This window comes from Xenopus laevis, chromosome 4L (genome assembly GCF_017654675.1).
Source record: "Xenopus laevis strain J_2021 chromosome 4L, Xenopus_laevis_v10.1, whole genome shotgun sequence".
In the NCBI taxonomy this organism is placed as follows: Eukaryota; Metazoa; Chordata; class Amphibia; order Anura; family Pipidae; genus Xenopus; species Xenopus laevis.
In genome coordinates, this window is record NC_054377.1 from 44,096,110 (window position 1) to 44,113,595 (window position 17,486).

General features: G+C 38.5%; 1 protein-coding gene across 1 annotated transcript in view; it reads right to left on the minus strand.

Moving 5' to 3' along the window:
• Window positions 1–1,068: 1,068 nt before the first annotated feature.
• LOC108714022 (guanine nucleotide-binding protein G(o) subunit alpha) overlaps window positions 1,069–17,486 on the minus strand; it is a 115,290-nt gene continuing 98,872 nt past the window's right edge. Inside the window, exons 7-8 of the mRNA XM_018257850.2 lie at window positions 12,139–12,292; window positions 1,069–3,005 (exon numbers count right to left, since the gene is read on the minus strand). Of these exons, the coding sequence (XP_018113339.1) occupies window positions 2,818–3,005; window positions 12,139–12,292 (342 nt within the window). The 3' untranslated portion in view covers window positions 1,069–2,817. The remainder of the gene's footprint in view (window positions 3,006–12,138; window positions 12,293–17,486) is intronic.

The following is a 17,486-nucleotide window of genomic DNA, read 5'->3' on the forward strand; positions in this document are numbered from 1 at the left end:
ACATTTAGTATGATGTACAAAGTGATGTTCTGAGACAATTTGCAGCTAGTTTTAATTTTGTATTATTTATGGTACGAGTTATTTATTCCGCAGCATCCAGTTTGCAATTTCAGCACCCTGGTTGCTAGGCTCCAAATTACCCTAGCAACCATAATTGATGTGAATAAGAGACTGGAATATAAATAGGACAGGGCACAAGTAGAAAGATGAGTAATAAAGAGTAGCAATAACAATAAATGTGTAGCCTTACAGAGCATTTGTTTTTAGATGGTAGTAGTAGGCAAATCATTTTTTTTTTTAAAGAAAACTATAAAAAATAAATAATGAAGACCAACTGAAAAGTTGCATAGAATTGGACATTCTATAACATACTTAAAGTTAACTTAAAGGAGAACCACCCCTTTAATATCATCAAAATCATAGCACGCATATTATATATATATAGATATATTTATATATAGATATAGATATATATATCTATATCTATATATATATTTGCAATCAACCGAATTAGACTAATAATAATAAGCATAATAAATACACACTTCCCACAATATTTTTTTTTTAGATTGGGTCTATGCATTTCTTATGCTTTATAAATTCTGACTTCTGGTTTTGTTGATATTAAATTGATACTGAAACCCTGGTTTGTCTTTTCCTGTATCTCAAAAGAATAACCATGGCATCTGTGACTCCCTGAAACTAATCTGGCCAGGATAGATATTCCGTGACTACGGGGTTGGGATGACTGCCGATTTGCTGTCCTGGATTCTGGAACAGACCATCGCCTTATTATGAGATAAACGAAAGTCCTGTTCTAATGTTTGACTGCAAAGTGGGATCCAAAAAGTCTGAAAACCGCTGGGCTGGTGATACTGAGCAGCTGCCTATTCCAGGCTTAGATACTAATATAATTTAAGAGGATAAGCCAAACGCACACACAGACTGCAGTTGTACAATAAGCGACACAAGGAACACGGCCACCTCATTGTGCCCAAAGGCAGCCAGTTCACTTTCCTCGTATAGTGACGCAAGTTGATAAAAAGCAGAATGTTGGAGACAGCTCAGTACAGACAAACATTCTCTTTATTAAGCTACACACGAGTTTCCATTAGTTACGAGAGTCGCTGGCAGCACCAAACTGAGCGCTCGGCAATACAAAGAACACACTCCAGCTTCATTTCTCGCTCATTTATTGATTGCTTTTTTCCATTTTTTTTTCTTTAACATTTGTGACCGCTCTTCTTCAGTTCGCAAGTGAAATGGTGAAGAAGTCTGAGTTCTAATCAAAGTAGAAATGGCAAAGGTTTGGTCATGAAAATTGTGGATTTAATGTAAACACTACATTCGATTAAATTAGTTTTTTTTTTTGGTTTTGCTTTTTTCATTTTTTTATTTTTTGATGTTTTTTTGTGTTTTTTTTTTCTCAGCACAAACATCCCACATGAGAGGAAAACACCATTCACTATAAGATGGAAAAGGGGGGGGGGGAGAGAGAAGCAGCACAAAGCATTCACTTAGGAAAAGTAAAATGAGATTGAAAGTAAAGAAGCCTATCAGTTTGGAAATACAGGGAATTCAGAGCAAAAATTGAAGAAGGGAGCTATTTCAGGTGGAGGTCAGTGAGAGCTGTGCTTTTTCTATACAAATCCAAAGAGTGCATGGTACACAGTTCAGAGTATGGGAACCTAATCAGAAATCAGATCTGTACATTAAATATCTTGGATTATTTTTTTCCCCCTGCATTCAAATGATTATTTTTATTCCACTTAAATGTCTTTGCTGGAGGCCGTTTTGGCTTCTCTGGCAGTGATGGGGTTGGAAAGGATATGGGAGATGCTTCTTTACAGTTGGTGCAAGAAAATGGTAGTAGTAATAATACTAAGAAGAATAAGGGAGGTGTCTTTAAGCTACAAGCACGTGGGAAAAAAAAGAACAATTTTGTTTCTTCTAAATGTACAGACTTAGCTAAACCAGATTTACAGCATCCTATGCAGCCACTAATCCAGTGATAACATTACACATCAACTTTAAGGAAGGCTGTGTTTTTACAAAGGCCAAAGGTCATGCTACCTGCAGATCATCAATTTGAGGGTCCATAAAGTAGTGCGGAGTAGGAAGGGACAGCGGGTTATAAAACCCCCTAAAAACTGTAGACTGTGCCCCCTGCTCTGCAGTTTGGGTTGGCACTGATACCCTTTTTTCATAAAACAGGGACCCCACTACATTATGTTGTTCTGAGTAGCTGGGCCTCCTATAATCCCTCTCAGACCCTCTTATACAGCAACAGCACCCACAAAAGCTGAGCACATTGTCCTGCGAGTCTCACAAACACTTCTACCTGGTTAAGAAATTGGAGGGAAAGTTTTTTTTTTTTTGTTTTGTTTTTTTGTTTTAACCGAAGAGCTGAACAGAAGAGATATACCTGAACGTTGGTTTTGGGTCCTGCTTGTGTGAAACGGATGGCAACACACATATCTTAAAAGATTAAAATATATTATATTCCCTTTATCAAAGAAGTCCTACACTATCTTTCAGCCCTGGAAAGAACAGTCATGGGTTACATGAATTCCAAAGCTTCCAGCACTGAAAGAGTTAAGACCTACCTCTTGTTTTGGATAAGGGCTGTCAGGAATCTATTCTGTTGACAGCTCTTTGAGACAAATGAAAAAGATTGGTTTTATATATATATATATATATATATATATATATATATATATATATATATATATATGTTAATTTTTGTTTTGCCTTCTGTTTACCAAGTTGCATTTCTTTTTTTTTATCGCCAGCAGATAAATTGCTATACAGAGAAAATCAGTACAAGCCGCAGCCTCTGAGGTTGTTGGCAATGATGATGTCGGTGACGGCGTCGAATACCACCTGGATGTTATTCGTATCTGTGGCGCAAGTCAAGTGACAATAAATCTCCTTATTGGGAGAGCGGTTCTTGCTTTCAAATTGTGCTTGGATATAAGCAGCAGCATCTTCATAAGTGTTAGGACCTAATGAACAGAGAAGAGAAAAAAACAAGGAAAAGGTATAAGAAATTGGAAATTTGCAAGGGACTGGCGAGACAATAAATAGAAAAAAGATCTACGGAGAACTGAATCTCGCAGGTCCTAACCCTAATATTGGCCTTACACACACAGATAAGAAATGTAATCTAATGCACCATGTCAGACAGTAAATGCTACATTGGAAAAAAAAAACAGAGGGGTCAGAGAATGTACCAGATTGGCTCATGTACGGCTGCCTTTACTCCCATCCCATTGGGTGCAGTGACATAAAGAGTCACAAAGGAGCAGCAAAATATTGATAGACTGCCAATGCCACTGGCATAAGGCTGCTGTACTATTGGGCTGGTATAACAGTCCCTTAAAGAAGAAGGCAAGCTACAGAGGCAATTTATTGCCAATAGATTAGTCGCAATAGTGCAAGCTGGAACACTATATTTATTCTGTAGAATTCTTTACCATACCAGAGTAAACAACTCTAGAAGTGCTCTCTGGTTGTTTAGGACAGCAGCTGCCATATTAGCTTGTTGCGAAATCAATTCCTGCAGTCTTTCCCTGCTCACTCATAGCTCTGGGCTCAGATTACAGCAGGGAAGGGAGGACGGAGAGGAGCAAACTGAGCATGCTCAAGCCATGCCCTGGTGGTTTATGCTGAAAACAGTAAGTCTGATACAGAAGCCCATGAGTACACAACAGAAGGAAAGAAATGCTGTGTTTCTTTTGACAGAGGACTCAGAGCAGAATTACCGTGAAGGTTTACTGGTGTATTTATATAGACCTTTCTGATAAAGCTTACTTGGTTTTAACATTTCATTCTCCTTTAAGATACATAAATCGTAGATTCATTTTTGGTGGTATTTTACCTTTGAGATCAGCAGAATTGAGGATTAAAACATAAAGCAGAAATGTTCATGGCGCTGTATTCCACTGTAAGTGTCATTTGCCAGCTGTTTTTATTCCATTTTGTTATGTTTTGGGAAGCCGAGGATGAGTAGAGTATAACAGTGCTTTATTAGCAGGCTCATGCAGCCATTACACAACGGTAACGTTTACTTTCACTTTTAAGCTGTCCAGGAAGTATGCACAGTAGAAGTCTGAGCACAGTGACATCTACAGGCCATTTGTATAAACACCACACATTTAATTCATAATTTTTTAAACCAGAAAGTAAATTATTACCTATGGGTAACCAATGCTATATACTTTCTAAATGAAGACAATATAAAGGTAATGGGGCCACCAGAACATTAAAAATATTGTATTAACTTTCTCCAAATTGTTCTGCAATAACAATTCAATTAGGCGTCCTCCAACAGATTTAGCACCAATGTAAATATGACCTGAGCTGAATTTGGTCTGCCAAGGTGACATCCCAGCATCCCCTTGGCCTAACAAGGACAGACAGCACTTTGCTGGGCATAGGGTGGAAAGAGCAGGGGAGAGGCTGCAGGCAAGCCCTCAGGATAGTTCCTCTCAGGAGGATTTGTACAGTTGTTAGGCCAAGGGATAAACTGAGGCAGGAGCCACAGTCTGATTAGGGGTTAAACAACATATTTGGACTGACATTCAGTAAAGGGATGTTGTGGTCTTAAAATGCAAAATACACATGTTGAACAAGAGCCCTAATATTTATGTTTCAAGGAGGTAGTATACCTTTTTGTAGGGGCCCTGTTACCTACCTTGTATGAAAAAATACACCAATAAATAAAAGTGTCTAAAAGAAATTAAAATGTACTGCTGCCCTGCACTTTGGAAAGACTACTATAGCTTATATTAATAAGATGCTGTATAGCCATGGGGGCAGCCATTAAAGCTGGAAAAAGGGGGAAAGGCAAAGGTCATATAGTCGATAGATAAAACACCCTTGTATTCTACAGGGCTTATCTTGTATGTGCTATATAACCTGTGCCTTTTCTCCAGCTTGAATGGCTGCCCCCATGGCTACACAGCAGCTGGTTTATTATAATATTCTTTCCGAAGCAAACAAAACTTTTACCAGTGCAGGGCAGCAGTACAATATATTTTAATTCCTTTTAGACACTTATTTTAAGGTGTTACTGTCCCTTTAAATATTCACTGGGTATTTGTCTGGGCACAAGAAATTGTAATAAATATACTAGGGCATAACTACAACCACGAATGCGCACAAATGTGTTCAGATCTATAGCATTCATTAAGGTACGTGTGTACAAAACCACTTCTTGCACTGGGCACCGCTGGGCTCATCCTGGCTTGTTTTGTGCACGGGTACCTACTGATGCTGGCAAGCCCTGGACCCAATGCCACCTAAAAAAGCTGTGCATCATGGGTATAAAAAGGTGGGCTTGCACATTACACTTGTGCTTGTAAATGGGTCCTCTTGACTGGGAGAAGATGTGGCAGTTGCAGGGGAAATCTATTATTATTTATTTTAGATAAAGTAGTCCCTCTAGTGGCCAAAGTGGCTTATATAGAGGAACCTCCATAATCTTAAAGAAAGCAGGGAGCTGCTAGTAGAATGTCATACACACAGTATTGTTGCCATGTTTTTTCCCTATAATGCAGCACTTTTCCTCATAGTTTGGTATAAGGGCAAAGTCACAAGCGGCAATTCATCGCTATGACGTTTTAAAAACCACGTTCACAATGAATATTGGGGAAGTTTGCGGTATGGCGACAAATTGTCATGTGTGTCTTCTCCCTAACTGTGGCCATGCAAATAGTTGCACTGACCTCAATCGCATCTACTTCATGAGAAGGTATTCATGAGAAGGTTACCCTGGGCAAATGCCCCTAACGTTTTACTTTCCCCTCGGTGCAGATTCAGGCATCTGAGTTCACGGGCACCATCTTCTTCTCTTCGGAAATTTTCAAAATGAAACCGGCGCATGTGCGCTGAAGCAATTTTCTATTTTGCAATAACTGCGCATGCAATGAAACTCACAGAATTTGCTGAAGCGCCGGCCTCATTCCAAAGATTACCGAAGAGGCTGAAGATGGCTGCCGTGAACTCCGATGCCTGAATCTGCACCGAGGGGTAAGTAAAACATTAGAGGGATTTGCCCGGGATAACACTTAGGCTGGGGGAAGGAGGAAGGGGGGGGGGTCTATGTAGGGTAGGGGGGGTAAGGTTTTTTTCAACTTTAGGGTTGAATTCTCCTTTAACTGTACTTGTCTTTTACCAAAAAATCGTGAGCTTTGCATCTAGTTTTTTTCAGTGTGGCACCAATTCCCCCTACAGCTAAATACTGGAGATTTAGATAAGGGCCAAACTTATTGCATTGCAGGTAGGGTTGCCACCTTTTCCAGAAAAATAGTGGCCTTCCTATATATTTATCTTTTTTCCCTATCAATATCATTGGGACCAACCATAATTTTTACAGGTCAGGTGGCAACCCTAATTGCGGGCAGAAGAGATACCTGGGCAGTGTCCCACTAGTGTTGAACCCTATGCACTTGCCATATGTTTTGGGAGAGTGCGTGTGTGGGGAGGACAGAGTACCCAGAAGAAACACAAACAGGTGGAACATGCAAACTCAACACAGAACCCATAGCTACAAGGCAGCAGTTCCCATTATACCACTGTGCTGAGAAGAGGCTCGATATAAACGCACTTGCAACCACGTAAAAGCGCAAGAGCAGGTGTGGACACATGTACCTTAAAGGGTTTGTTCAACAACACTTTTCAGTTTAGTTGTTTTTACATAGTTCTTTTTAAAATTACTCTTTTCTATTTGTTACCTTTTTTTCTGATATTGAAGTTTAAAGTTTCACTTTTCACCTTCTTATGTATTTCTGAAGCAGCCGGGGGGGAGGGGGATGCTAGGCTCTCCAACTCTGTGAACTGTTCTAAGTTGATACATTAGTTGATACATTTCTTATCTTATTTGACCTCAGAATTCCTGAGTTTCATTGAAGACACCTGTTGATAAAATTGTTGCTAATACTCCACAGATGCTGCTGAGAAATGTATCAACTAATGTAGCAAATTGTAACAGTTCAGAATGTTCACTTGGATCACTGAGCTGCCAGACTCAAACACCAGAGACAGGAACATTCAACTTCAATTTTGGGAAAAGTCAAAAAAAAAAAAAAAACATGGAAAGCAATTAAAATAGTCTTTATTTCAGGCTAACAATCTGAAAAGAACTGAACTGAAAAAAAGTGTTTGGAAGGTGAACAACTCCTTTAAAGAATTGGATGACTATGCTCTCTCCATTGTGTCCCTTTTAGAGGACCCTGCGGTTGTTTTTATAAATGATCCCTAGTTTAATGCGGTTTCAAAGGCTATTCTCCAATGGTATCGTCTCCTTAATAGACTATATTAATGCAAGTGGAATTAATAAAGGGCGCCATCTTCCGCATCTTTGGTTTTCTTCAGATCCTCTTTCTTCCCTTCGGCAATTTACAGCATTCACAGTTATTGCAAATACCAGAATGGTTCCAACTGCACTTGCGCCAAATAGCTCAGTGTTCGGAGTCTCTTTCTGAATAAAACCAAAGATGTGGAAGATGTGCACTTCAGCTCCGCTGCGCTACTCTGCATGGAGACATGAGTGACATTCAGGGACACTTTTTGCATAAATGCATTTTGCAGGGAGGAAGCAGGGACGGGGGACTGCTAATGTTTGTGGATGGGGCTTTTCTCATTAGGGTGGGTTTAGTTCTACTTTAATGTGTATCACAGTTTACAGCGTGCAGGCTGTTATTGTATTTTCACCTTCCTCTAGATCAGCAGATAAGCTACTTTCACTTAGACACAAATATTGAGTTATTGAATACATGTCTTTTTTTCAACCTCATCTACTATTATACTGTATTGCTTTGAAACTGCAGTGAAAAGGCAGCTACTGGTTTTTGCAAAAATCAAAATATATCTGCATATATATATATATATATATATATCTATCTATCTATATATATATATATATATATATATATATATATATATATATATATATATATATATATATATATATATATATATATATATCCCTTGTGTTTTTTTGTGAAAGTAGAGCAAAAACATGGTTTCATGTTAAACTACCTGAGCATTAGTCCAGATTTCCAGTAATGTGGATGAATTTAAAGGGATACTGTCATCGGAAAACATGTTTTTTTCAAAACGCATCAGTTAATAGTGCTACTCCAGCAGAATTCTGCACTGAAATCCATTTCTCAAAAGAGCAAACAGATTTTGTTACATTCAATTTTGAAATCTGACATGGGGCTAGACATTTTGTCAATTTCCCAGCTGCCCCAAGTCATGTGACTTGTGCCTGTACTTTAGGAGAGAAATGCTTTCTGGCAGGCTGCTGTTTTTCCTTTTCAATGTAACTGAATGTGTCTCAGTGGGACATGGGTTTTTACTATTGAGTGTTGTTCTTAGATCTACCAGGCAGCTGTTATCTTGTGTTGGGGAGCTGTTATCTGGTTACTTTCCCATTGTTCTTTTGTTTGGCTGCTGGGGGGGGGGGGGGAAAGGGAGGGGGTGATATCACTCCAACTTGCAGTACAGCAGTAAAGAGTGATTGAAGTTTATCAGTCACATGACTTGGGGCAGCTGGGAAATTGACAATATGTCTAGCCCCATGTCAGATTTCAAAATTGAATGTAACAAAATCAGATTTCAAACATTGTGAGGATTTATTTGGACCAATATAAATCCTCACAATGTTTGAAGCTTAATTCTGCTGTAAATGTATTCCTTGGCGTGCCGTCAACCTGCATGAATATATATTTCACTTTAAACTGGCACCCAGGTTTATTAGAAAAAAAAAAAATTAGAACCTGGGTGCCAGTGAATATATATCCATGCAGGTTGACGGCACGCCAAGGAATACATTTCTCTCTCTCTCTCTCTCTCTCTCTCTCATTAGGGTTTTGTTACCCTAACTAATACCTGCCTTGATAAACTGTATGTTTATTTTGAAAGGTTATAATTGAATGAACTCTTTCAGTTGGGCTTAAGTAGAAAAGATACATTAAACACTATCTGAACTTCCAGAAATAAATACAATTTTTTTTTTCTACACAAACATACAGTACCTGATTCCACAGACTGAAAGGAACCCATTTTATTCACACAAGCAATTCCCTTAATCCCTTAGACCAGTGATCCCCAACCAGTAGCTCGTGAGCAACATGTTGCTCTCCAACCACTTGGATGTTGCTCCCAGTGTCCTCAAATCAGGTGCTTATTTTTAAATTCCAGGATTGTAAGCAAGTTTTAAGTGCATAAAAACTAAGTATAGTGCCAAATAGCGTCTCCTGTAGGCTGCCAGTTCACATAGAGGCTACCAAATAGCCAATAGTGGCCCTTATTTGGCACCCCAAGGGACTTGCGTTGCTTGTGTTGCTCCCCAACTCTTTTTACATTTGAATGTGGCTCACGGGAAAAAAAGGTTGGGGACCCCTGCCTTAGACACACAATGCAATGCATCAGCTCCCTTACATTTTTCCACTGTGCAGTGATAGAAACTGGGGCTTGAAGTCCCTCTGCTTTGCAGAGAATCTGTGCAGCACCCGCTATGGAAAGCAAAGGGATTTCAAATCTCAGATTCCATGACTTCCCAATGAAACAAGCTAAGGGTCAGGGCACATGGTCAGATTCGGGGAGATTAGTTGCCCGGCAACAAACCTCCCCTTCTTCGGGGCAACTAATCTACCCGAACTGCCCGGATGGCACTCCGAACAATTCGCTTTCTGAAGTCGCCCAAAGGTGTCTCACATATCCCTTAAACATATAGGACCCCACATTGCCATTATAAAGATAGGTCTAAAGGGCCGTCATACACTCAACATATTTCTGCAGATCTATACTTACTACAAGAAAATATTAGTGCTAGAATAGTTTCATGGTATATATCTGTACATAGTATGAGAAAACAAGCAATATGCAAGCTATGAGAAAAACATGGAACATACAAAGAAGGAATCGGCCACTCAGAAATTTATATACAAATGCCCCAAAATCAAATTTAAAAATATAATATTTATGGTAGATTAATTAAAAAAGTAACAATATCTCCATTGGACCTACACGTTTCGTGCCCTCCAAGGCACTTAATCATGGGCTAACGTTACCTCCCAGGAAGTCACATTTATAGGCGCCATGACCAATAGAAAACAAGATACAAAACATATTTAAATTCAAAGCAAATAGAGGGGAATGTCTTTTAAAGGGACACCGTCTCTTAAAGAGATATAATCTCAGAAATCATAGAAATCTCCTGTGCCCCTTTCCTCTTTGGTGGTTTAATGTATAAGAAGAACATGCCATTAAAGGGAAAGTTAACTCCAAAATAAAATTTTGCCTAATAAAAGAAAACACAATTCTTATCAACTTTCTAATAAACATTTACAGAAAATTTTTAATGCTTATTTGTAAACAATAGCTAGTGAAAGCAAGCATGACTCCTGGTTGCTACTTTTTAAGCAATGTTGCAAAAGTCTTAGTTCCCCCTGCAAAGACAGGTCTTTTACTCAGCTGGCTTGTCTTTTGTATCAACAGTCTGAGCTATCAGTGCAGAGCATAGAAAGGGACAGACTAACATTGCTTTCAATAGCAATACATATACAAATAACTTAAAAACCATAGAACAATTATAATAATTGTATATTGCAAAACTGCTTAGAATTATGTTTTAGGCAAGAAATACATTTTTGGGTTGACATTCCCTTAAATAAAATATATATTTATGGTCCAGTATCCTGGCTATGCCCTGAACCATATCCCATGGGCTGATAAAACAAGTCTGTTCTGGTTCCTAGCCACGGAATAATAACCCAATAAGAGAGCTAAAAGTGGAAATAAGAAAGTTTGTCCCAAAATAAGTTTGTCCCAAAATAAAAAAGGGCAGCCTAAAACTGGAGTCAGTAACACCTTGACAAGGAGAAAAAAAAAGCATCTATTTGCCTCCTAATATTTGTATTAGGCAAGTACAGAAATACAAAAAGAAAAACTAAAAAAAAGAGTGGTTTTATGTGGGTAGTCGACAATGAAAATGGGCTTACAGCTCAGTGCTAAGATTTATAAATTATATACGGAAGGCGTGTAGCTAGTAGGGGCTAAGATACAGATTATAAAGTACCAATAGTATAGGCACTATTCATCAGCAGGGTCAGGGCAACGCAAAAGAGAAGGAAGAATGGATGTTGCAAAATACAGGGACATACTGCAAGATAACATGTTCAAGGTTCTGCCAAAAACAACTGAATCTAGGGCAGGACCGCCATCAGAAATCGCAGGGCCCCATATGACAAAATTTCCTGGGGCCCTTAAATGTCCATGCCTTCCCGAAGTCAGCAGATCTCAGAAAAATGGGGGCCCGGCTAATCAAGTAAGTGTGGCGTGGCCGGGCCCCCCTTACCCTTGGGGCCCCCTACGACTCTCCCCCCTGTCCCCCCCTGATGGCTGCCCTGATCTAGGGACAAAGTGTGCACTTCAGAATGGCTATGCTGACACGAGGCAAAATAAGATTGCAGTATAGTCATGTGCAGCCTCTCTGTAACTGTCCCTTAACCACATGGAGTAAATCCTTGAAGAATGGGCCAGAATCACTCCTGAACAGAGGGTGAAAAATAATAAAAAAAACTACAAAACTAACCATTATGTATCAATATAAAACATTTAGCACCTTTGCAAACACAACAAGGGGATGAATACATATACAAGGCACCACATTTTTTTAAAGGAACGCTAAACCATCAAATTTTCCAGGAGAATTGCACTAAATATGGAGGAATGCATACGCCTGTACAGCTTTATACTGTTAATGGGGAATAAACTTTGTACAGGTATGGGATCCATTATCCAGAAAAAGCAGTTATCCAGAAAGCTCCGAATTACGGGATGGCCTTCTCCCATAGATTCCATTCTAATTAATTTATTCAAAAGATTTTCAAGACCTTTTTCCGGTATCTCTGTAGTAATAAAACAGTACCTTGTACTTGATCCTAACTAAAACAATCCTACTGGGTTTATTTAATGATTATTACCTAAAGCTTCCATATCCAGAAAACTCCAGGTTCCGCACATTCTGGATAACAGGTCCCATACCTGTATTACCATTCCTTGCAATCAGATTAGGACAATCACCGTCCCTTGAGCTGTGATGCAAAGCGCCAAATCCATTCTTACCTGTGTACTCTGGGAAGCAAATGGTCAGAGGTGACTTCTTGATCTTCTCAGCAAACAGGTCCTTCTTGTTGAGGAAGAGAATAATTGATGTGTCGATGAAGAACTTGTTGTTACAGATGGAGTCAAAGAGCATAAGAGACTCGTGCATCCGGTTCTATAGCAAGGAGACAGGAGAGAGAAGAGGTGGAAGACAGAAAGAAAGGAGAAAAGAAGTTAGGCTAAGGAGAGAGGAATGGTTACCAGTGTAAAAACAAAGGGAAAAAGAAACAAATATTAAGTTCCAAACGCTTCTACAAATATTGCCATTCCTAATACAGCAGAATGTAAACCTCTACGGGTTTAATAAAGTATCGACAAAATTAAAACGTATCCATTATTCACTGTAGAAAAAAAAAGATTATATAATGTAGTAATTTTAAAGAGAATGTTAATGTGTTTGAGTTTTGAAAATTTTTGACAATTTTTTAGTCCAGTAGTAGTTCCCTGTTCCCCTTAAAGTAAAAGTTTGGTGTAAAAATAAATACTGGCTAAATAGACATATATCTGTGTACATACATTTAACCCATAAAGGATGGATGCCTAATACAGTAGCTAGAACATGAATTCCTGCTTTACCTGTCTCTAACTTTTAGTCAGCAACATGACGGGGGCCCACATGGAACATAACTATTCAGTGCATTTGCTTCTGATCCATAGCATGCAGGTCAGATTCAAAAACAACAGTTATGACCCATGTCCCACCCCCTCAAGTCATTGATAACCAATCAGTGGAAACCAAGAGAGCTGCAAAACAGGAAGTAGTGTTCTGGCTATTATGTTAGACATCCAGTCACTCCAGCCTTTATGGATTACATTTTTGCCTAACTAACTATATTGAAAGCATTTTTTATTTTGCACAGCCTATCTATTTACCCAGTTTTTATTTTTACACTGAACAATTCCTTTTAAGAGTGTTTCAGAATATTCATGACAATGGATGACACATCGGGTAAAATTCACAAAGTTTGCACCAGGTCTAGTAATCCATAACACCCAACTGTCATTGAACGGTTGGAAAGCATACAAGGGACATTACAAGGTATGGCTGCATTTCTATTGTTTTGATTGTTTGGAACAGCTGTGGCTCCTATTTACATCCTTATCCAACAGCCCATGCACATGGCTGACATAGGACACCTCAGTAGATGACATTTTCTAACTGACTGATACCCACATGGATACCGCCCGGGATTGGCAGTCCATTATAGACTTACCAGTGATTATATGAAGCATTATTGGTATGTGCATGGCATTAGTGATGTGTGTTTACTGCCCGTTTAGCAGCTTTTGGTTGAAGTTTGGCCATCCATTGCAGATTACAGTTGGATGAGAGTCAGACTAGGGAAGTACACTCCTCCTCTGCTCTGGGAGAACTTGGTACCAAAGGCACACACAAAAGGAGTACAGAGAAAGACATGGGCATGGGTTGGGTGCAAGTCCTACAATGATAACATCTTACAGGATAGGTTCTAGTGTGGGTTGAGTTTTTCCTGACCAACCTATCACTAATGGGCACCTTAATTGGCTTTATTTATTTTGTTTATACCACATTATAGACTGAAAATAAATAAGACAAAATAAAAATGGACACATTTCCGCTGCAGGTTTGGAAAATCTGAATTTCTAAAACAAAATGGTCCAGCCTTTTGGAGTTTTTGATGTGCCTTACACTGCTTACCCTGCACAGGGGAGTATCTTAGTGGAAGACAATTCTTCAGCTATGTCACAGAAAAGTGAAATGTTTCCTCCACTATCTCACTCATGCGAGATGACTATTTGTCCCAGTGTCACCCTAACAATTAAGTATATCCTCATCAGTTACATAGTACTGAAGATAAAAAAGGACTGATTTCCATAAAGTTTTCTAAATCATTTCTTGAGGAACCAAACAAATCTAAATGATGAGATGGTTACTCTTATGACGGGAATGCCCATCACTGCCTTAATCTCCCCCCCCCCCTCATTCTGCTTTCTATCTATTTCTATTCCTACTAACGGTTTGAAATGAAAAACCAATAAAGAAAAACTTACAAAAAAAATCTCAATGATGAGAACCTAGTGCAGGGGTCCCAAACCTTTTTACCCATGAGCCAGATTCAATTGTATAATTGGGAAGCAATACAAGAATGAAAAAGTCCCTGGGGATGCCACATAAGGGCTGTGATTGGCTATTGTCTACTGGCAGCCTACAGGAGGCTCCACTTATGCCACCAAAACTTTCCTCCAATCCATGAATTAAAAATTAAGCACCTGCTTTGAGGCTACTGGGAGCAACATCCAAGGGGTTAGTGAGCACTGTGAGCCACTGGATTGGGATCACTGACCTAGACACTTGTATACCACTCACAACCTGCCCATTAATAATAAAGCACTACCACATGCAGGCAGCTCTGTATTCATGGGAGAAGTGCAGGTTCCTTGCACTGCAAACCTGTACCTAGGATGTGAAGTGCAAAAAATGTGGTCAAGATACCAAGATTCTTATTGTTGTTGTGCTGCACTTGACTACTGTAATTTTAAGTTCTATTGCCATTTTATTTATGCATTACCTGAAACGTGTGAAATACTTGTAAACCTACTTGAGGGATCTTAAGAATACCTGTATCCCCTGAATAGATTAAATCTAAAAACGATTAAAAAAAAAAAAAAAAAAACTATGACAAATAGATACCTGCCAAAAAATAAAAAACACAACCAAAGGTGCCTCAACCCCAAACAAACACTCCTGGGCCTGAACAGCAGGTATATTCCCAAAGCTTATGACATAAAAGTATATAAACACTAGTAGCAAGATCAATAACTGAAGGAAATTATCCGCTATAATTGGATTTTCTTGAAAATTGCAGACATTTTTTATTATGCAGCTTGTGCGTAACACATTGTATCTATATAAACACACTGTACAATTATTAATAAAATGGATTGAGTTTATACTCAACATAAATTAGACTGGCAACGTTAAAACACAATGTATCTGTTTAGATTCTCTTTATAATGTAGGTGCACTTCATATTCAGGTTCTAGAAAATACCATAGATTTTGACACAGAGATTACTTTGGTTATTTAGAAGCTAAACATTTAGTTATGTAGATTTACCATAATTTATGATACATTGTTTTATATATGTACATTTAAAAAAAAAATACTGTACCTTCTTAAAGGGCCAGTAACATCAAAATTACAATAAAATGAGTGTATGTACATTTAAATGTAATATTACCCTGCATGTGTATAAAAATGTGCTTGATTCAGAATCTATCATTGTTTATATAAATAAGCTACTTTGTAGCCATGAAGAATGCTACCCAAGGTCCAGTAGGCCTGTAGTACCCAAGCAAAGCAGAGGAGCTATTTAAAATATATTTGTTTAGCAGCTATGTGCTCACTACACTCCTATAGGATGGATGCTTTTCTTATACAAAACAGTACTGATGCTGGACAGGCAGATATAATTTATAAATTTATACTTTCCCTTTCTGATGTTACTGGCCCTTTAAGTGGACAAATACCTACTGGAAAAAAAATTAAAAGAAAGAAAATACCAGCTTCTTGTGAAAAATAAAGCAAGCAACAGACACACTCTGCAATTGGTGTAGTTCGTACAATAGCAAATAGAGGGAGATAATGCTAAACTAAAGGGGAACCATCACAAAAATGAAAATTTAATATAAGCCTCATCATATTGAAATAAGGAACTTTCTAAATATAACCAATTAAATATTCTGCATTGTTTCTGAAATAATTGAGTTTATAGTCACTATTCCTCTCTCAGCATATGTCTCTCTTCATTCTGTCTTCAAGCAGGAGTTGGGTGTCATTTTTATTGACCGTTAGATGCAATACATCTTTTGGGGGGGGGGGGGGGACTCCCTTTCCTAGCAGATGTAATAGAGCGAATTCAAATAACTGATTCCAGCACAAACAATACCTAACAAAATAACCAACTTTGACGCAAAGCCTGCATGTAGGGAAACGATTTCTGGTGCTTTTTAAAGAGTGATCTCTAATACATATTCTAGGCAAATTGAGCCCCCCAAAAGCTGTATTAAGACATAACTGTCATTCAAAATTAGACTTCCAACTGCTCCATGAAGACAGAATAAAGAGAAACAAATACTGAAAAGAGGAGAGTGAAGAGTACCTTGATTGTTTCAGAAATGGGTCACAATTTCTAATTATTAAATATTTGATTATATATCTATATATATCTATATAGATATATCTATATAGATATATCTATATCTATATCTATATCTATATCTATATATATATATATATATATACAGTATATATAAATAAAACTTCTTATTTCAGTATAATGACGCTCATATCAAATTTTCATTTTTGCGATAGTGCCCCTTTAAGCCGAGCCAAATATCGCACAGCCAAGTTCGCTCCCAGACTTTGGGTCCCATTCAAAAAAAACAAAAAAGTTAACACTGATCTAATAAATTGAATTTTTTTCCCCACCCAAAATGAGAAGAGTCATAGTTTCATATGAAGTAGACATTATTGGGTTATGTAATAAAAGGCACTAAGTTTGCCCAGCAGGTTGAATTTACTAGTTATCTGTTTAAATGCAAGCATCTTATTGGTTGCCATGGGTTACTGCTCCTGGATAAACTTAGTACCTTATATTACAAATGGGGCTATGTGATTCCATTAATACAACTTTACATTATTGGCAGCTAAAGAGTAGATAGCTGTTTGTGTATTTGAGAGGAGGACTGTTTCAGAGGCGCAGAAGACAGGTTACCGCCAATTACCAGAAAAAAAAGAAAAGATCAAACCTATCAAGCCGTTCCAGGGCTAAGTTCTGCCCTGAGGCCAAGTCGATGCCCCCCCCCCCAGTTTTGCTTTTTTCCGTCGGAGTGGGTAAGTTAATAGTGATCTCTGCACTAGAAGAGCCAAAATTCTGATTTAATAAAATCTCAATTTCGGCTCTTTAGGTTACCAAGAGCGTTATTTTGCCATCCGTGGCAACTTGCAGGGCTCTGCTGCCTGAGACGAGTTTCTCAACTCACCTCATGGCACTGGTGACCCTGCGTGTAACAAACAATATGAGGGATTTAGAACACTGAGGTGAAAACCAAAAAGAATGAAAATATTGCTGAGTGAGTAAAAGCCAAACAATAGTTCCAGCTGTATCCTCTCAATTTTTCCCTAGTTATGTTGGCCTGCATCAAGGCTGGGCTGGCCTCCCAATCCCTAGTGGGCCCCAGGCCTCATCATCCCATCCTTGGGCCTATAGGAAAAACCTATACTATTTGACACTATCTTTAACTAAATGCTGTCAGAGTGGTCCATG